The 20,727-nt window shown below is 45.4% G+C and overlaps 2 protein-coding genes across 3 annotated transcripts; one reads left to right on the top strand and one right to left on the bottom strand.

Moving 5' to 3' along the window:
• The first annotated feature begins 88 nt into the window (after positions 1-88).
• TRMT10B (tRNA methyltransferase 10B) lies at positions 89-14,959 on the top strand. The gene is given in 10 exon segments (XM_045195237.3): positions 89-222; positions 2,840-3,194; positions 3,197-3,366; positions 3,804-3,912; positions 4,529-4,653; positions 6,117-6,269; positions 7,395-7,473; positions 7,859-7,926; positions 12,632-12,755; positions 13,349-14,959. Coding segments are annotated over 9 exon segments (1,002 nt in total). The 5' UTR covers positions 89-222; positions 2,840-3,127; the 3' UTR covers positions 13,456-14,959.
• Positions 14,643-20,178, bottom strand: EXOSC3 (exosome component 3). 2 transcript variants are annotated; one of them, XM_045195238.2, is made up of 4 exons: positions 19,595-20,178; positions 18,758-18,907; positions 16,535-16,686; positions 14,643-15,090 (listed from the first exon to the last, which is right to left on the bottom strand). In XM_045195238.2, the coding sequence occupies exons 1-4, from the start codon at positions 19,937-19,939 to the stop codon at positions 14,889-14,891; spliced, it is 849 nt and encodes a 282-aa protein (XP_045051173.2). In that variant the 5' UTR covers positions 19,940-20,178; the 3' UTR covers positions 14,643-14,888. The 2 variants fall into 2 exon arrangements, with proteins under 2 accessions (XP_045051173.2, XP_024416033.2); XM_024560265.3 differs by having other exon boundaries at positions 19,619-20,178.
• Between the last annotated feature and the right edge of the window lie 549 nt (positions 20,179-20,727).

Below are 20,727 nucleotides of genomic sequence, written 5' to 3'. Positions count from 1 at the left end.
AGTCGGGGAAACAGGCTTAAAGAAGCACGGCGACACTCGGCGGGACGGAGCTCCCTAGTGCCTGGGCGCGGCTTCGAAGCCCAAGCCTCGTCTCTGACCGCTGAACACTGAGCCCCCGGGCCGAAAACTACAATTCCCAGAATGCCATTCGGAATGGGAAGGAACAGGAAGTGGGTCAGGAGGCAGGGCCTCATGTTCCCTGCCGCCCCGGGAATTGATCAGGTACGCCCCGGGATCCATGCGGGACGGGGTGTGGCCTGGGGGTCTAGCGTGGCCCTGGCTCGGCTTTTGCTGGGGAAGAACCCGGGAAACGTCATTTAACAGTTGTGTGGCCCGGTGCCCCACACATTGGTGCTTTCCATTCCTGCCCCCTTTCGCACTTGCAGCCTATGGGCCAGGTGGGACCCACAGACGGGTGCTTTCAGGACTGGGGGGGGTCTAGTTCCATTGCCGAAGGTGCCGAGACGTGGAGCAAACTTCCGTGGACTAAAATTTCGAATGAGAGGGGAATGTAAACAGATTGATCCTTCACTAGGCCCCCGGGGATACGCTTCTAGGTGGGACTTGGGTCCGAAAACTCAGATGAGGGTAGTGTGGGGATTTATTAATTCAGCTAGTGTTTACTGAGCATCCAGTATGTACCAAGCCCCTTTCTAGGCATGAAGGATACAGTAGTGAACAAAGCAAACAGAACACTTGGGTACCTGGGGAAGTTCCCACAAAAACTAAGTAATATAGGCCACGTTGGATAGTGATAATGTGAATGAAGTGAGAAATGCAGTTATATAATTGTCTAGGGGGAAGAGTGTTGGAGGTAGACAGAATAGCAAGTGCAAAGGCCCTGAGGTGGGAATATCCTTGGTATGTTTAAGGAACAGCAAGTAGATCAGACGGCAGAGGACAGTAGATGGAGGATGTAGACCTTAGTGATAAGTACAGGCCATCATAAGGATTTTGGCTGTTTACCGTAAGTGAAATGGAGAACCCAGCATGGTTCTGAGTGCAGGAGTGACATGGTTATCAGTCATTTAGGATGCTTTTATTCTGCGAGGCTCAGTACTGCGTGCTGGGATGTGCATGTGAATTCGTTCCTGGAAGTTTGTAATCTGGCGGGGAAACAGGCAGCCCAGCTATGGTAGAAGGCTGAGTCAGGTCATTGTAGCCCCATGAAGACAGAACGAGCATCATCCCCAAATCTTCAGGATGTGCTGTTACGTCAAGTGCTTAGTAACTATTTGTTCAATGAATTGTTAACCGAGTAATCCCAGTACCAGGCACTGGGCTAGTAATGGAGACTCAGAAAACATTTTTAATAAAGAAATGCTAAATGTGGACATAAATAATGTCTCCCATGGATTGCTAGATCTGTACTTCTGTGGTGCCCTACCTCACCTTTGCTTTCTGGCCCAGAGGAGGATCTCAATGAGTATTTATTGATAAATACAAATATGAACACAAAATGCTGTGGAGCCTGGAGGAGGAAGAGAGCGCATGGCTGTTAACAAACTAGCATTCATTTAACAAATTTGTTTTTTTTTCTTCCCCTAATAAAATGAGGTTGTTAGGTATTGGATCCGTTTATCTTAAAGTTTCCATTTGTTCGTTTTTGAATGCCTAAATACAGGGAAACGAAGGTAACACCTATGGAGATGACTGAACAAACTGTTAGAAAGACAACACATAACAGTTTGTTCAATCATCTAAGGAAAATGTTACAACAGGGGCCCGGGTAGCTTTTGCTTAAAAATATGTTTGTAACTAACATCACTGTTCACATGTGAACGTGCAGTGCTTCCGAAATGTTTAAGGATAACTCGGTATTTTCCTCGTTTCTTTAGAAATGCTATGTACACTATTTCATTTTGTATATGCCATAAACTCAGTGACACAGTCAATGGTATAAATAAATAATTAAAATCTGTACTTAGTATTAAAGAACAGATTTCTAAGCAAAAGTAAACCTAGCCTAGGCAGGAAAATGAACACTAATTTCAAATTTTAAAAATCTTTGCATTTTACTGTAAATAAATTATACCTCAGAAAAAATTGAAAGGCCAAGATAATACACAGAAACATAAACAATAAAAGGGGTTAATTTAAGTGATTTGAATTCTAGTGTGTTTCATTGGGAGTTGATAAAATTCAAAGTTGATGAATTAAGAAGTAATAACGGTGTAAATATATGATTTCAGATTAAGGGGCTAACCACCAGAACTAAAAAAGCCTGGTTAACAGGGGTGGCCGCTGGTGGTGGGAGGGGTCAGAATGAGGATCATTACTTTTCATCATAAATAGGTCTTTGACCCTGTGGATTAGGTTACATGGATTTACTCTTTCACAGATACACTGTTTCTAAGTGGAGGTTGCACACTGGACCCAGAGCAGCAGCCATGAGCAATGGTCGTACTATTCTTTGTGGCAGCTGTAGGCTGGAGCATTTTTTTTTGCCGTGTGTTTATCAAGGAGTTTGAGAACCATTTGAAATTGTGGCATTCGTTAAGTGTGCTTAACAGTGGCTCTCTGTATTTTTCCACCGCAGCACTTCTGAGGGATATCAAAGGTTCTCACTGGTGACTGGCTTTCTGCCGCAGGGATACGTCCTTGAGTTGGAGGAGGGAATAGATAGATAGTTTGGAAACACAAATTTTGTTACATCGCCAGCAACCTAGGATAATTCTTGGTTTTGGGCCACTCTTTGCCATATTTTTTGACTCGCTCTTCTTCCTCCAAGGATGTTTCTAGTACAGGACTTTGCATATGGTAGGTGCACAATGTATATTCAGTTTGAAAATAAACTGAAATATAAGGGTGGCTTTTGCTGTTTCTGTCCCACCCACAGCTCGTGAATGGATTTCAAAGAACACCACAAAGAGCTTGGTTTTCTGTGCCACTGCAGCCGCGAATCAGTCATGGGTTCCTTGCAGGTGTCAGGAATTGTGCTTGTCTTCTGAGAAGTGGGTTTGACTCCCTTACCACTGAAATGTTTCTGTGCTGACTCATTCCTCTGGGAGATGCACATGCTTTTCAATAAACCTCTGTTAGTGTTTACGCACTTCTCCTTCAGTAACACAGTGACACTCTTTGCCACTTGGATATCGGAGGGTACCTCTGTAAGTGAAATAATGTAATGTCTCACATCATCGCCTTCTCCCAACCTGGGCGACAAGGAAAGAAGACTGAGCACGGGGACTGGAAATGGGGAGTGCCCAGAAAACAGAGGCACACGTGCTGCAGGAGCCACAAGTCATCCTCGAGGACGCAGGCGAAGAGGGTGTCTCTGAAAGCTTCCAGCTGCTACAGATTGATGTGGAATGTGAGCATCCGGAGAGAGAGACCCAGCCCACAGACAGTGCCATGTGGTGCTCGGTAAGGGCGGGGGCGGGCCCCGGGCTTTGAGATGATGGGATGACCCGGAGACCCCTGTCCTAAGGGTACATCCTGGTCACAGAAAGACTGGGAATGAGTTTGGTGTATTCCAAGGGCTGGATTTCTTACTGAGTGGCTTAGGGCTTCCATTTCACTTGAGTCATAAGAAAGGTAAATAAAGTTCAAGGAGAAATTTTGATACACCTCAGAAGGGTCAGGAAATGTAAACTCTGCTTTAGGCCTGTCACGTCACATGTCTTTCTGGGGCTCTGCCTTCCCTAACCACAATCTAGTCTACTTCTGTTGAAAAGACTAAAGTCCTTTTTCTCTCCTAACTTTGTATCTAAATTTAAAAAAAAAAGTAACTTCCCAATATTCATTTTCCTTTTTGGTGCTTATGAAGTTCTCAAACAATTTTGTTTTCTGGATCACCTCAGAAAAATGTCCAAAGAAAACAGAGACACTGGGAAAAGATAGTTGCAGCGAGGAAGAGCAAAAGAAAACAAGAAAAAGAAAGAAGAAAAGCCAACCGTGTAGAAAATTCAGGTAACAATGAATCAGGTTACTGGTATAATTACATTTATGTCTCAGCAAACCGGTATCTGCACGTACCTAGGAGAAGAGGAATATTGTTTTTATGTAAAAACAAACATCTGGGAGGTGAGACTTAGTGTCCTATTTTGTTGGAAATCAAAGTATTGAAAAAAAATTTGAAGTCTCACTTTGAAATACAAACTATCTAGCATACACATGTGTTTATAAGCTCGGAAGTAGAGGGGCTGATATCGACAAACAGCTAACATTTATTCAGTGCTAAGTACTTCACATGGACCACCCCAAGGGGTAGGTCTTTTACTCCCTGCATTTTGTAGGTGAAGAGACTGAGGCTCAGAGAAATTATATAACATGCTGAAGATGGTAGAGGCCATAAATGAGCACACGGAACCGAGATTTAGAGCCAGCGGTGTGCTCCAGAGCCCATGGTCCCTGCCCCTCCGGGGTCCCTGAACTGACCAGTGAATGAGCACCTCCCACAAGTTTCAAATTTCTCGTTTCGCTTCCTGTGCGAGTGGTGCTCACCTGGCTGGGGAGAGGTGTTTCTTACTGAATATTATCCCTCTGTTTTCTCACTTATGTTTTTTTTCTGATATTTCTATTCTAGGCATCTGCCCCCAGCACAGCAAACGTTTTCTGAGATCCTTAGCCAAGGAGAAACTTTTGGAAGCCAAACACTCAGGACCAAGACTCTGCATCGATTTGAGTATGACCCACCACATGTCTAAGAAGGTAGAACATCGCCCAAGTTCCAAATTCCTGCTCACACAGGGGAAGTCCAGAAGGGAGCAGCTATCACAGAGAGCTGCTGTGATTCACTCAGAGAGCAAGTGTTCAGTTTCCTACACGTGGCCAAGTTCCAAGGTGGCTGTTGTAAAGAATCAGCAAGAGAATAGACATCTTTTGGTGTAGTTGGCAGATTTTTACCTAACCTTCTGTTTTAGGGTCAGCTCTTTGCCTCTGTGTTCGTGGTGTCCTCAGTCTAATTGGAGCCTTTCACTTCAGTTCTCCAGAGACGAAGTCTTTGGCCTTCTGCTGGGGAGAGGAATTTGCCTGGTTGCACGCTGTGGGGAGATTCCTGCGGTGCATGTGTTTTAGTGGTCGGGTTCGGGGATGCTGAGCACTTGGCACGCAACTCTGAACAGATAAGATGGATAGCAGGTTATAGTCACATGCAGTCAGCCCCGGGGAAGATGACATGGCATGCAGGGCCACACTTGGGAACAGAATGAACAACCAGGGACTGTGGGAGCAAGCTCTGTCGTGTCAAGAGGCAGGGTGCCCCCTGGTTCGTGCAGGAAGCTGTGACTGCAATGTCCGAATAATGCTATGGGCTGGCAGGGAATTAAAACCCACTGCTCAGGGATAATCAGGAACTACACCTGGCCCCTTTGATAAAAAGGATTGCTTAGCTAGGGGACGTTATGCATGGGAGCAGAATTGGGAGAGGAGCTTGCAGTTAGGCCATCCAAGGCCCCCCCAGTTTCCGCCTTAGTTTTGGGCCTTATACCACAAAACAGACCTTTTTATTTCCCAACACTCCCATTGTCCGTTTTCAGAGAAATGAGGAAAACTGAAGGTCTGTGGTTCTGAATGGAACCTCTAATTATAGCCCTCTGAAAAGAGCAACCAAGGATTTGCTGTTGTCTGTGGTGAGATACCAGATTAAATCGAACTCAAAGCCTTTTTTCCTCCACTGAACCCAATCAGTCCAAATTGTGAGGCCTCTGAACCAGGGTGGAAAGCTAGAACTTCCAATACTACTGCATCTCCTGGAGTTAGGAAGAAGGTACCAACTTTATTTGATGGAGTAAAAATATCTGCATGATAATCTAACTTCTTTTTAATTGTAAACATCACATGATAAGACTTTAGATAAAAGCTTAAAGAACAGTTTCAAATATAATATTAGATATATAACAGCAGGTCCTAAAGGAGGGAGAATTCTCAGTTTTTCCCTTAGTTCACTGTTTCTGGGCTAATATCATACCTCAGCTTTCATCCCTAAGGTGTGATGCCAGGGGCGGAACCCCCACTCACACACACGTGTGCTCACTCCAGGAGCAGAGGGGGTCATTCTAGCTCGTGAGGTTTTCCAGAGTCGCACTCAGGGAACTTACTGAGGAATCATTTGTCAATAGTGAATTTAGAAAGAGGGCATGTTTCCACCCTAAGCTGTTCTTGTTTCTTCGAAGGAGCTAAGTAGGCTGGCTGGACAGATCCGGAGGCTGTATGGTTCGAATAAGAAAGCAGACAGGCCGTTCTGGATCTGCCTCACGGGATTCGCAGCAGACAGCCCCCTGTATGAAGAGTGTTTGAGGATGAACGACGGGTTTTCTAGTTACCTGGTAAGCCTCATTTTCATAGTATTTGAATTGTCATCTAAAAAGTAGGTTGTGGGGTGGTTTTTTTACATTTTCAATGTTGATGTTTTATACGTATATAAATAAATAATATGCTTTCATTGTTACAATCTAAAAGAATTAAGACCTGTTCATCATGTCTTATATTTAAATTTTTTCTTCTTTCCACCGCATGGGCAAAGAGTATCTAGGACTGTGTTTTGTTTCCTCGACTGTGGGTGCCAGGAATGTTTTGGGGAAATACCGTGACTCCTTTTTTATTGTCGATAATACAGAATTATGAACATGAGTTTTGGAGGAATAGAAAGAATCCTTATGGAAGTAATATGGATTTAAAGGGAATTTTAGAGAATACCAAGTTTTGAACTCTCTCCCTTGGATCTCCTAAGTGTAGTGATTGAAATACAGGCAGGAATCTAGATCAGTTCCTAAGAAACACCCCTGACAACGACCTTGCGTGTTTGCATCATGTCGCCGACAGGGGGCGGTGTGGCCTTCCCGAGGGAAGGGCAGCAGAGGCAGCGAGGGTGAAGGCGCCCTGTGCAGGGCTGTGCAGTAGGTCCTGGTCACTGTTACTGTCTCACAGCCTCTGCTGCAGTGCGGCCATTTCCAGCCTCACTTTCCCCCCTACATGTTGAGGGTTCCTGTACGTGAACCAGCAGGCCCCCTCTCAGGGCCACGCAGCCCCTTGCTCTGCTGTCTTCATGCCTTTTGTGGGAGCCTCCCTCCACTCTGAGTGCTCCTTTCTTTTGTAGCATCAGTCTCACCTCCGCAGAAACCCAGTTCCCGCGTTCCCTTCGCTGGAAGACTGTCTCTGGTTGCCACCCCCTACTCACGCGCGCCCCCCCCCCCCCGCCCCCGCACTCTGTAGTCCTGGGGTATGCTCCTCCTCTGTCTGCTAGGGCCTCATTATTTTCTGTCTCATTTGGTAGGGTTGACTGTCTGTGCCTTTCCACTTCCCTCCCCAGCCGAGCACTTTCTGAGAACAGGTTGTCAGACATGTAGCCTCTTGCGGCTAGAGCCATGCCTGATAGAAACTAGGTGTCTGCTAACTGGTGTGGCTGTGTCTCAGCCTAGTTCACAGTGCATTGGGTAATTTGTATTTTTCAGCTAGACATAACAGAAGAAGACTGCTTTAGTTTATTCCCCCTGGAAACCCTCGTGTACCTGACTCCTGACTCAGAACACGGTATGTAGCTTACTGCACAGGGAGCACGTTGCACCCAGCCCGTCTCCCTGGCAGCTCCCGCCACTCATCCTTCTTGGACCAATGTTATATTTTTTTTCCAGAAAAATCATCTTTTTCACATAATTTTCAAGTTCATTGATGTTAAGTTGATCTTCATATTTTCTTCTAATTATTTCACATTCCTCTGTCACTTTAATTTGGTCTCCTTTCTGAATCCTAATGTTGATTTGAGTCTTCTACCTTTTTTTCTTGATCAGATATGCCAAAGGTTTGTCTATACTACCTTTGTTTTCCATTTCACCAAATGTCTACTTTCATCATACTTTCCTTGGATTTAGAAACTACAAAACAGATCTGATCTCGTTGGCCTTCATTTCTTCGTTAGCTCTTGAAGGCGTTGATCCGAACAACGTTTACATCCTCGGTGGACTTGTGGATGAAAGCATCCAGAAGGTAAGCCCATTGTAGGCTGAAAAACTGTATTTTGGAAAGTGGTGCTTACTTTTAGAGGTACCTACCCTGTAATAATCTTACCCAAAAGGCCTGAAAAGGCAGAGGGAACATGAAGGAGGAGCTCATGCTGCCCGGGCTGGCCCTCCCACCGTGAAGGGCCCTCTGCCCTCAGCAGCGGCGGCAGCCCTGACCCGACAGAACCCGTGGGGATGGGAGTGGGAGTGTCTGGAATCACATCAGCAGCCGTGGTGAACTCCTTTCTCCTCTCCTCTCCCCATTTCTGGACGGAGAACTCTGATCTCGACCAGGGAAGCATTGACTCAGCATTCTCACCAGCTCTGTGCTCTTTGTGAGAGAGTCGTTGGCTCCTTCTTAGTCCATCTTCCCTGCCGCCATAAGTCTTACAAGCTCAGCCTCAATATCACTGTCCAGATTTCTTTTGTGAAATTGGAACTTTATTGGAATAACTGGACTTTTTCAATATGTTTCTATTATAGAAATATTTTATGATAATTTTGTTTATATTTACTAATTAACATGTTATAGATAATAAAGAATGAAGTAATAGTTAAAATGTATAAAAAGGAATACAGTGATAAATAATTCTCATTCCATTCCTTGTCTCCCACTTGAGAAAACCACTCTTTCCTTTTGTATCCCTCTTGATACGGCCTATGATGGCACAAGTATCTGTTTGGGAGTATATTCTATGTATATGTTTTTCATATGTGTAAGTATAGTTTACATTTTTTTCATGTATGTGAGATACACATTTAACACAAATATTTAAATGAATTGCATTTATTCTAAAAAGGCCAGTGTTTCGTGACTTCGTAGTGATAATCAATGGAATAAAAACTAAAATAGTCGGGGGGCGCTGTTTTAAAATAAGGGAGCTTAAAGAGACATACGAGCTAAGTGCTGTCTCCCACAGCAGAGCGACAGCCCCCTCTTAGGCAGCGAAGTCTGGAGGGTCAGTGAGCACGATCTGTACATGCGCAGTTGTTTTTGTTGTTGTTGTTGTTTTTAAGATTATTTATTTTTAGAGAGGGAAAGGGAGAGAGAAAGAGAGGGAGAGAAACATCAATGTGTGGTTGCCTCTTGCATGCCCCCTACTGGGGACCTGGCCTGCAACCAAGGCATGTGCCCTGACTGGGAGTCGAACTGGCGACCTTTGGTTTCCAGGCCTGCACTCAATCCACTGAGTAGATGCACAGTTTTGACACCTTATCCAATTCTATCTCTCCACCAACATTTAAACTTAAAAATAACTGCCACAGAGATTTATCAGTGGGTGGAACTTTGGGTTGTTAATAGAGTTTGGCTTCTTCACTGAAAAATGCTAAGAAAACATTTCTTCAGGAGGAGTCACTTTATCTTTAAATGTTCAGAAAACACACTGGACTGTAATCTCCCCCAGGGCAGCATCCAAGTCTACTAACTTTGAATTCTCTACTCTAGTTCAAAATGGTTATAGAGGAATTAAGTTTTTAAAGTGATCCTAGCTCATGTATGCAAGGAGCGTTATCCTTCACGGAAGTCGTCTCTTGGCATTGTGTTTCGTGTGAGTCTGAGAGGCAGGAAGTCCGGTGTCGGAACAAAGACGGCGCCCGGCCTGCTTGACGCCGTCACCATTGGTTAGAGCATGCTTCGGGTGGCCAGTCAGCCATTCAAACACAGTAACTGAAAGGGCATCGGCAAGCTCGTACAAGTGCAGGAGAGGTTGACCTGAATGATGAAGAGTCAAACCTTGAGTCACAAAGAACAGTTGGCAGGACTGGGTGTGGAGCCAAGAGGAGTCACAGTGGCATGGTCCCTGCCTTCAAGAGTCCGAGTGGTTGTCTTGTGGAAGGGCCATTTTACTCGCTTGGTGTGGCTCTGGGAGAACAGAACCAGGAGAAGTGAGTAGGAGTCTCAGGAAAAAAATAAACACGGAAAACTTGTCTCAGTATCAAGAAGAATCTCCTATTAACTGGTACTATTAAAATTGGAATAGGTTTCCCCGGGATATATGAGTTTCCTGTCACAAGGTTTGTCCGTTTAAAGCTAGGTGCCCCTTGGGAGAGAGTCATAGAGGATAGACAAACCTGGATGGTTGGCAGTCGGGGTCCACTGAGGCCCCTTCCGAACCCGAGCATGTTAATTATCCCAGTAACTAAACCTCTCTTTGATCCTGAAATTGCAAACAGATAGATGACCTTTCCAGCTTCTTACAAAGTAGCAAATATAATTGAAACTTCAGTTCATGGCTCAAGGACATCTTTAAAAGAACACCAGTTACTTTTCTCTAAATGAGACCCTAAGTGGCCTCAGATTATTGCACTTTTTGAGTTCTCGTGACTCCTTTTTTTGCAGTTTTTAGAGCCCTTCCTCTCTCAGAAGCAACAAGAGAGCATTCGCTCTTACCCCTAATGCTCTCCTGCAGCTACTGGCATACCTGACTTGAATCCTGTCTCATCTCCAATTTGCTGCTACCGGTTGGCTATGAGCCGAAAGCTCTAGGTCTGGAATTGGGTCCTGCTGCGTTAGGGCCAGCAGTGTTCCCCTCTGGCTGACTAGACTGCTTGGGCTTCTGGATGCAGACTGTGGCTGCAGATGGTGCCTCTCTTATTTGCTTCTTGGTTGTAAGTAGTAATGTGTGGAAGATAGTGGCTAGATGGCTCCCAAATAAGTGAGGTATTGCTGTCCAAGCCATTTCTTATTAGGGCCAAGTAAATACTCTTCATTCTCTGTACTCTTAATTATCTGCAGGCTACTTATTTTTTTTTTTTAAATATATTTATTGATTATGCTATTACAGTTGTCCCATTTCCCCCCCCACTCCACTCCATCCTGCCCACCCCCATCCCTCCCACATCCCCCCCCCATAGTTCATGTCCATGGGTCATACTTATAAGTTCTTTGGCTTCTACATTTCCTACACTATTTTTACCCTCCCCCTGTCTATTTTCCACCTATCATCTATGCTACTTATTCTCTGTACCGTTACCCCCCTCTCCCCCTCCCACTCCCTTATTGACAACCCTCATGTTCTAGTTGTTTGCCTAGTTTGCTCTCGTTTTTGTTTTATGTGTGGTCATTAATAACTGTGAGTTTGCTGTCATTTTTACTGTTCCTATTTTGATCTTCTTTTTCTTAGGTAACTCCCTTTAACATTTCATATAATAAGGGCTTGGTGATGATGAGCTTCTTTAACTTGACCTTATCTGAGAAGCACTTTATCTTCCTTTCCATTCGAAATGATAGCTTTGCTGGATACAGTAATCTTGGATGTAGGTCCTTGCGTTTAATCTTGGGTAATGTAATTATGATGTGCCTTGTTGTGTTCTTCCTTGGGTCCAGCTTCTTTGGGACTCTCTGAGCTTCCTGGACTTCCCGGAAGTCTATTTCCTTTGCCAGATCGGGGAAGTTCTCCATTATTTGTTCAAATAAGTTTTCAATTTTTTGTTCTTCCTCTTCTCCTTCTGGCACCCCTATAATTCGGATGTTGGAACGTTTCAAGGTGTCCTGGAGGTTCCTAAGCCTCTCCTGATTTTTCCAAGTTCTTGTTTCTTCATTCTTTTCTGGTTGGATGTTTGTTTCTTCCTTCTGGGCCATACCATTGATTTGAGTCCCAGTTTCCTTCTCATCACTATTGGTTCCCTGTACATTTTCCTTTGTTTCTCTTAGCATAGGCTTCATTTTTTCATCTGTTTTTCGAACAGATTCAACCAAGTCTGTGAGCATATTGATAACTAGTGCTTTGAACTGTGCATCCGATAGGTTGGCTATCTCTTCGTCGCTTAGTTGTATTTTTTCAGGAGCTTTGAGGTGTTCTGTTATTTGGGCCATTTTTTGTTTGTTTGTTTGTCTTGGTGCGTCTGTTACTTTAAGGGGCGGAGCCTTAGGTGTTCACCGGGGCGGGGTTGCGCTGGTCGCTGCACTGTGACGCTGTACGTGGGGGAGGGGCCGAGTGGGAGCAATGGCGTCCGCCTCACTCTCCTCCGGATTTCAATTTTCCACTCCGATACCCACAATCAAACTGGGCCACTCTGGTGCTGGTTCCCGAGTAAGTGGGCCTGTGCACACTCTAGGCCCCTGTGGGTCTCTCCAACGACCTCTCCTGTGAGGCTGGGAGTCTCTCCTGCTGCCGCCCCAACCCCCATTTATTTCCCCGAGCTGGAGCCCTGGGTCTGCTTCGCCGCCCGCTGTTCGTCAGGTTTATCTGTGGGCGAATGTGGTGCCGCAAGGTGCTACCTGCCACTCTGCCTGCCCCGTTCTCCGCCACTCTGAGTCCGGCCCTCTGGGTTTATCTGTGCAAACGTGGGGCCGCAGGGTCTGCTAGTGCTCGGACTGCCTGCGCCATTTGTCCCACACTCCGCCAGTCTCAGTCCCGCCACAGCCACGCGAGTCCTCTCCACCCCGTGCCTGTCTCCGCCCCTCCTACCAGTCTGGATGAATGATTATTTTCTGTTTCCTTGGTGTCAGTCCCCCTTGCTGTTCGATTCTCTGTTAGTTCTGGTTGTGCGAGGAGGCGCAGTGTGTCTACCTACGCCGCCATCTTGGTTCTCCGCTACTTATTTTTGATACACCTGTCATTAATATGATTACAGATGGAAATTACAGTGGCGGTAATTGGGGATTCTCGCAATTTGCTATGTATGTTACAATGAGAATATCTTCATGTATTATTTTTAAAAGAAAAATATTTAACTGTGATTTACAGAAGGTGACATTTCAAAAGGCCCGAGAACACTCTGTCAAGACAGCCCGCTTGCCCATCCAGGAATACATGGTCAGACGCCAGAATGGGAAGAACTATCATTCAGAGATACTGACCATCAACCAAGGTACTGCCCGCACAGGCCACGCTTGACATGTGGTGTTAGCTCTGGTGCTGCTTTGCATTGCGTTTAAGTATGAATGGCCCTTGAAACAGTTCCCCCTGTGACTGCTGTGCTTGGATTTTATCGCATGCCTTTGTGACATGTATTCCAGCCTCTCAGAGGTGTTTTACATTTTCTTTCTAATTCCCAACTATGTTAAATGCAGTTGAAATTGTTGCCTTGGCCCAGAATGCTCTGCCTTTAACCCATATTGACCGGTGAATTCCTGTTTGTCCTTCCAGATTCAGTTGAAGCATCTTGGCTGCCCCTCTCCCTGCCCCAGGCCATGTCAGGGCCCCTCCTTTGTGTTCCCGTTGTACGGTGTTCCCCTCTATTGCAGCGTTGTCCTTTGACAGGCCCATATCTCACTGTAGACGAGGCCCTACGGGCAAGCAGGGCCTGTATCTTTGCCTCTGTCTCCCCGGGATCTAATACCATGGGTGGTACAGAGTAGGTTTGTTGAATGAAATATTCCAGAACACCCTTTTCTCATTGGTCATCTACTAGTTTTCCTTTTCTAGTGTGTGGTCACTGTTTTCTGTTTACCCTTCTAACAGTATTTGATATCCTGTCCACTTACTTTGAGACTCAAAACTGGCCTGAAGCGTTGAAGAAAGGAGTTTCTTCCAGAAAAGGTTATGTTCTGCAGAACTCAGTGGAATGACGGACAGCCCACGATTGCAGCTGCAGGAGGCAGAGTTGCTAGAAGGGGCCAAACAGCACGGCAGGTGGTGGTGGCGGCACAGGCTGCCTTCACTTGGCATCTTGGGTCTTGAGGAGAATATAGGCTACTAACGGGAGGGACCACATCTGATGCTCTTTTGTACCTCATTACAGTGCCTGGGCCACAGGAAGTGCCCACTATATCTTGACTCAAGTCAGAAGTTTACGTAAGAGCCCTGACCAGTGTGGCTCAGTTGGTTGGGTGTCATCCCACAAAGCTTAAGGCAGTTGGCTCAATACAGGGTCAGGGCACATGCCTGGGTTGCGGGTTCAGTCCCCGGTCAGGGTGTATACGAGAGGCAACTGATCAATGTTTTTTCTCTCTCTCCCTCCCTTCCCCGCTCTCTAAAAAATAAATAGTAAATAAAATCTTTTTTTTTTAAGTGTATTACATAACAAGGACTTAGCCTTTAAACTACATGGCTTTTGATGTGTTAATTCATTTTTGTATATCTATTTGTGTACTCTGAAGAGACAGCTTAAATGATATTGATATCAAGAAGCTTAATTTTCACTAAACTGGCATCGTAAAGCTGTACGACTTTGTCCAAGCTCCTCTGATCATGCTGGTTTCCCACTCAGTAACACGCCGTACAGGTGCTTTTCAGGACCAGCTCGTTGTCCCAGCCTCGCCCTCTTTAAGCTCCCACGGCATTTTCTTTCCACCTGTGACTCCTGCCCTGTCCACCCTGTTCCTCGTAGGGCACGGAGGGCTTCTCTTCCTACCGTAGCCTCCTTACAGGACATTTCTGGGAGCATCTGTGTATCCTTCTGGGCCTGGTGGCTGAGAACGCAGGCCCCGTGAGAATCCCTGCCTCGATTTCGTGCACGAGGAGGATGAGTGTCTTCTGCAATTACTGAAGTGAGCTCATCTAAGCAAAACACTCAGAACGATACATGATACGTAAACATGTGATAACTGTTAACTGTTACATTCGCACCACTAAATAATGGGATTACAGGTGACTCTCGTTTGCTTCTTTATACTTTCTACATATTCTACATTTTCTTTGGTAACATGTTTTACTATTATCAGAAAATAATCATCATTTTCATACTCACTTCCAGTTTATTACAGAAACTGCTCTAGCAAAACTGAGGAAGTTAACACCAAGTAAACCACAATACTAACTTCTAGTAAACTTTATTGTAAAGACCAAAAAAAAATACACCATTATTTTATAATGATTTTTCTCACCCACAAGAACATGGGTGGCAACCAGTGACTTGCTTATAAAAATATTTTTTTAAGACTCTAGTAAGACAGTATCTTGTCTTCTGAAGATTTAATAGGGAGAGGGTCCCCTGAAAAAATCTCCCCCAGGGAATCCACAGTCTCTTGGGTCAAGTGACCCTTAAAAAAGTCCACATAGATCAACTTTCTGCTAATCGAGAGAAGATCTGTTTTCTTTGATCTGCTGTCATGTGCTCACAAGCTTCTAAAACGTTTGCCAAAATTAAGGTCTGCTGAACGGTTTTCGCCTTCACCCATATTCTTCCATTCATTCCAAATACTATCTCCAGTGGGTAGAGTTTTCCCAATTCCTGTAGGATCTCACAGTTTGGAGCTAGCAGCCTAGCGAGGAAGAGGAAAGAAATGAAGTTTTGGAGAAGTGGTGGGGTGTGGCCTGACTCTCCTTTAGGAGACCCCTTTTCTAGGCAGTTCTCCACAGCTTCAAAAGCTGCACCATCACACCAAGAACAAGGCACAGGTGCTGCCCCTTTTCTCTGAGAAACTTTACACTTACCAGTATGTCAGAGGTCACAGCACGGGCTTTCCCCCCCACACACACACAGTATCACCCTCTGTCACCAACTTTACCAAAAATGTATAAAGATATTCCCCTACATTGCCAGATCACCTTAATTCTACGATTCTTTAAAACTGTAGCTTTTCAAACTAAGCAAACAACTAGAACAGGAACAGAACCACAGAAATGGAGATCACATGGAGGGTTATCAACAGGAGTGGGCGGGGGAGAGAGTGGGGAAAGGTACAGAGAGTAAGTAGCATAAATGGTAGGTAGAAAATAGACAGGGGGAGGGTAAGAATAGTGTAGGAAATAGTGTAGACGCCGAAGAACTTGTATGTATGACCCATGGACATGAACTATAGGGGGGGGATGTGGGAGGGGGGGGATGTGGGAGGGAGGGGTGTGCAGGGAGGAGTGGAGTGAAGGGGGGGGGAATGGAACAACTGTAATAGCATAATCAATAAAATATATTTAAAAAAAACAAAAAACTAGCTTTTTTATTATCTACAATGCTAAAAGACACCTTAAACTTACTTACCTAACCATGTAAGTCAATCCCTGGTATTAAATTCACTACCTGGAGAGAAGCGTTAACTCTTTCTCCAAGCAGAACCATAAGGGTGCTGCTTGGGAAATAACATGCTTCTCTAATGACCTGAACTAATTATCCAAATCTGCAGAATAAGTAGCAGCAAGTTATGCAAGATAACTCTGAATTTTGGAGTCTAAAACTAAAGCCCTTTAATCGGGCCCAGCTTTGGGCAGGTAAAGGTGTAAACACCTAATGAAGAGAACCTGCCTCTGGGAACTGTTAAATCTACCAGGACAGAATAGCAGGAGCCTTCCGTGAATGTCTGCATAAGCTTGAGGACCACATCAGCCTAGGTGCACTGGCTCCCATTATTAGAGAAATTTGGGATTTCATACAACTGTGAATTGCATCTGTATTAAAGTGACTTAGGGGCAAAGGCCAGTTTTTGCATTTGGGCTGAGTTTATCAGCTGTAAGGAACAGCAGACCTGGGAGAAGAACCCAGACTCCATATCAACATGAAAACTTCAACACCAACTACACCTAAATTCAATGTAGTCACACTAAGAGAGGATGAGGCTAAATCCGTAAGTTTACAACTGTGCTTAAATGGATACTGATATTTTAACTCTGAGGAGATTCAGACATTGTTACAAAGAATCCAAATCCCAAATATCAGCTTTCTGAGCAGGTATAATAATTAAAGACAGGCAAGTCAGAAGGCATGGGACTTACTTTCTAATTAAGCCCAAAGTCACTTTAAAAAGCAGGCCATCCTGTCCAATCACACCCATTCCGTTGGCTCGTCCACAGCTGTCAATACACACCATCTCTGGTTCCATATCTTTATTAGCAACCACAAATTGTCCATAAATGAGATCTCCAACCTACAATGAGAATTAAAAAACAGTTCATTTTCTACGAGCGAAGCATTCTATAGGTGCTACTATTCATTCTTTCCCTTGGGCAGCAAGCAGTGCCAACTATCTACAGTTTTGTGGTTACTGGGCTGACTACACTCCAGGACCCCCAGAGTCACTCTGGAGCTGGATCTTAAAAGAGGGCAACATTAATGCCCAGGCCGGTGTGGCTCAGTGGTCGAGTGCTGGCCTGTGAACGAAAGGGTCACTTGGTTCAATTCCCAGTCAGGGCACATGCCTTGGTTGCAGGCCAGGTCCCCAGTAGGGGGCACGTGAGAGGCAACCGCATATTGATGTTTCCCTCCCTCTTTTTCTTCCTCCCCCTCTGTCTAAACATAAATCTTAAAAAAAAAAATAATAAAGAAGGCAACATTAACACATGTACCTTCCCCTTTACCCATCAGGAAATCCCTAGACTGGGAGCTATCTCAAAGCGAGAAAATAAATACCCTCCAGGAATACTCTGTCCGATATGGTAGCTGTCTACCCACGTGTAGTTACTTAAGTTCACTTTTAAGTTAATTAAAATTCGCTACTTAAAATTCAGTTCCTCAGCTGCATTAACCACATTTCAAGGTTCAACAGGCCTGTGTGGCTAGGGGCTACCACACTAATCACTGCGGACGTAAAACATTAGCATCATCACAGAAAGTTGTATCATGTAGAACTTGCACTGCTCTGGGGCATTATGGAAGGCTGGATAGAAGAAACTCCTAGCGTGCATATGATTCAAAGCACAATGGCACAATGGTAATTCATTGACACTTCTCCACTCAAGATTTACTTTAAAACTTCAGAGTTGAACTTCAAAATGATGCAACTAAAGTAATTGAGAGTGAACTTGTTAAGTACCTGTTAAATTGGTGACTATAGGAACTAGAAAGAAACAAAACATTCTCTGCCTTTCAGAACATTTGCTCTTGGAGGACAATGGGGATGTACACATAAACAACAGACTTCGTTCACGGCCAAATCTAGTTCAGTGCTAGAGCAGTTATAAGAAAAAGTGTTTGAAGATTAGGGGTGGTTTTACAGAGGTGGTGGTATTTGGCCTGGGTCTGAAAAGTGAGTCTGTGTTCCACAGGCTGAAAAGCGGCTAGAGCAATGCGGACAGAGGATCAGCACGAGCAAACAGCAAGGGCCAGAAGTTATGAGTTCAGTCGTGCTGTTAAATAGTTTGCTGTGGTTCAAGCATAGCTGTGTGGAGATGTAATTATGAATGAGGGAAGACTTTTGGAGTATAATGCCAAGGAAATCCGTAGGCTTTGAAGAAAGGGGAGTGCGTGAGGCTGTCAGTTCTCAAAAGCCTGGATGGAGGGTTAACAGTGTACAGGCAGGGATGTTAATGACGAGGTAACTGACTAACTCCAGTCCAGAGGTACCTAAGGCCTGAATTTGCGAAATGGAGATGCAGGCGTGGCCTTAGAGATAGAATCACATAGGATCAGCAAGATTAAGCAACAAAAGGCACACGAAAGGTGAGTGAGAAGGGGCAAAGCAACCATAAAATTTCTGGCTTGGGTACACAGGAATAGTGTGGCTATGCTACCTGAAAAGCCTAAACAGAAAACTTGAGGAAACAAGACTACTCTTCTGTCAGCTCCAAAGAGGGATTGCTGGGAAACAGTGATGTGACTGAAGCTGTGACATGCCAGTTCCAAGACCTACAATCAGGACAGATGGATGGCTGACAGGCAATTGGCACCACTGGTCCCTCCTTCCTCCCTAAGCCAATGGCTTAGTTCCTTGTCCAGTGAGTATGAACATAACAGATAACAGTGGAGAGAACAGATATAACCCTTCAACTCTGTAGAGATGGAACAACCCCCAACATAGCAAGTGTAACATAAGTACGTGACTCTGGTCCCAGAGCAGAAGCAACAAAAGGAACTCTTGCAGCCCAGCGTGATCACACACACAAATGCTCAGAGATCATCCCACAGAACTGGGAAAATAGGTCATGCTTTGGAGACAATCCAGGTAGCCTTAGAATTCTGGATGCTTCTCTTCTTTTGAAACCAAAGTTTCCCATCATTACCTGCACATTTGGTCTGTTTCTTTTAGTTGCACCTTCAAATGCCAAGTAAGACAAAGAAGCCGGCTCACTCCCTCCAACATCGACTTTGAATATATCTCCAGATTTAGCTGTCACTATGCCAATCACGTGGTCTCCTTTCACTGGGACGTACTACAAAAGAAATCAGAATGAGAGAACCACTATAAATGACAACCATTTCCAATATATCTTGGAAGACATCTTCAGCAAGTCCTTAGTGGTTACTTTATTACATTTGTCATTGGAAATATTTAGGAAATATTTTGAAATCCAAGTTTACAATTTAATACAAATTTTACAACAAACTTGGTCATACTCCACTTTCAGTAAAAGAAAAACAACCACATCATAAAACTCTCAGATTTACAGCTTCTAATAGTCTGTTCATTTGAGCTGGTATCCCATACCTCTTCAGCATCCTTATTACATCCCTAGCCTCTGTAAGTCCAGTGGCACAGGCGGTCCTCGCAAATAAGGAAGGCCATTTCACTGTTAGACAATTTTCCTTCTAAGAAAGTTCTTAGTTATTAAGAGAATTTGAGCTCCCTGTGACATCCTCTCATCGAGCCTGGAAAGCCTGGTTATCCCTGATCGTCGGGATTTTGAAGACAATGGCCATGTTCCACACTCCTTTATGTCCTGGTCGCCCTTCTCGGGCCACGTTCCAGTTTGTCACAGTTCCTCGAAAGGAGACACAGTAGCGGGCACAGGCATGATGGCTCTAGCCTAGCCTGTACAGAGGGCTCCAGGGCCCCCTCCTTGCCTCTTCCAAGAAGTCTACCCAGAGCTGGGAATACGATACCACTCTCACTGCCGTACCACTCCTCCGGAGTCCCATCTCACCCGTTTCTGCTGCGAGTCCACCCAGTAAACGCCGCCGCCGCCGCCGCTGGGCTCCTTGTGACGGAGGCGGCCGCACTTGGTGACCAGCAGGCGGTCGCCACAGCGCCGCAAGCCCGGACCGCACACAACGCGCACCCGGGAGCGCACGCCGGCATTTAGGCGCAGCGGTTGCTCCCCTGCACTTCCCGGGCCTTCGGCATCCTCCTGCTCCGGTAGCAGCAGCTCCTCACCCGGGAGCACCACCTGACCCAGCACAGTGCGCGCCGCCCGCGCCCCGCTACCCGCAAGGGACTCGGCCGCAACAGCCGCCGCTTCAGTCATCCCGGGCGCCACCAAAACAGTTTCCGGCTTCCGCTCTTGGCGCCGCGTCCAATCGCCAGCCCGCCCGAGTCTTTCCGTTTTCTGCGGTAGCTGTCTTTTGGACTTGAGCCTGCGTCCTTGAAGCCTGATCCCTGTGGGCAGGCGGGTCCCCCCAAAGTGGCTGTGATTTTGTCTCCAGCCGGTTGCTTATCCTGCAGTTGGTCCGCCCGTCGGTACAGGAAGGACTCAGCTACAGTCGATCGCAGAGCCTCTACTTCCGGTGTCCGGGGTCGCACGGTCGGATACAGGACGCTAACCCAAATGGTTCCGTGCGAACATGGGAACTGAGCTGAGGGGCTCCGGGAGTTGGCCCTGCTTTCCTACTCCGCCCTCAGAAGGAAAAGTATTTTCCTTTTCCAAAATAAAAACTTTTGGTTGTTGCTAGAGAAGATATCTATTCACATTGTGGAAAATACAAAGAAGAATTAAAAAAACAAAACGTATTTGCCTTGTCTCCCCTGCTAGGCCGTCAGCTAGTTCTCATTATTTGTCACCCAGGGCCTGGTACGAAATAGGTAATAACCTGATAAAAGGATACACATATCACATGGACATTTCTACATAACTGAGCTATCCCTACATGGCCTGAGAAAAATCAGTAACTGCGGTTAAATCCTCGCTGCTACTTTCTCTGGGGCACACTTTAATTGCTGATGTAAGAAGTACCTGAATTCCAAATCCATAGCACTTCCAGGTATGTTCTTCAGACTTTTAGGGCCCTTACTTGAAATCAGCTTCCTCTGTTAACT

Source organism: Desmodus rotundus, chromosome 1, assembly GCF_022682495.2.
Source record: "Desmodus rotundus isolate HL8 chromosome 1, HLdesRot8A.1, whole genome shotgun sequence".
Lineage (NCBI taxonomy): Eukaryota > Metazoa > Chordata > Mammalia > Chiroptera > Phyllostomidae > Desmodus > Desmodus rotundus.
This window is presented reverse-complemented; position numbering and strand designations above follow the sequence as displayed.

What these genes read in the sequence shown, in the direction of transcription:
- EXOSC3 (XM_045195238.2), bottom strand. Translation starts at nt 19,939, where the DNA reads ATGACTGAAGCGGCGGCTGTTGCGGCCGAGTCCCTTGCGGGTAGCGGG. An exon ending in GATGGGACTCCGGAGGAGTG is followed by an intron (nt 18,908 to 19,594) that starts GTACGGCAGTGA and finishes TTTCTTTTGTAG; the next exon opens with TACGTCCCAGTGAAAGGAGA. An exon ending in GAAACAGACCAAATGTGCAG is followed by an intron (nt 16,687 to 18,757) that starts GTAATGATGGGA and finishes TTCTCATTGTAG; the next exon opens with GTTGGAGATCTCATTTATGG.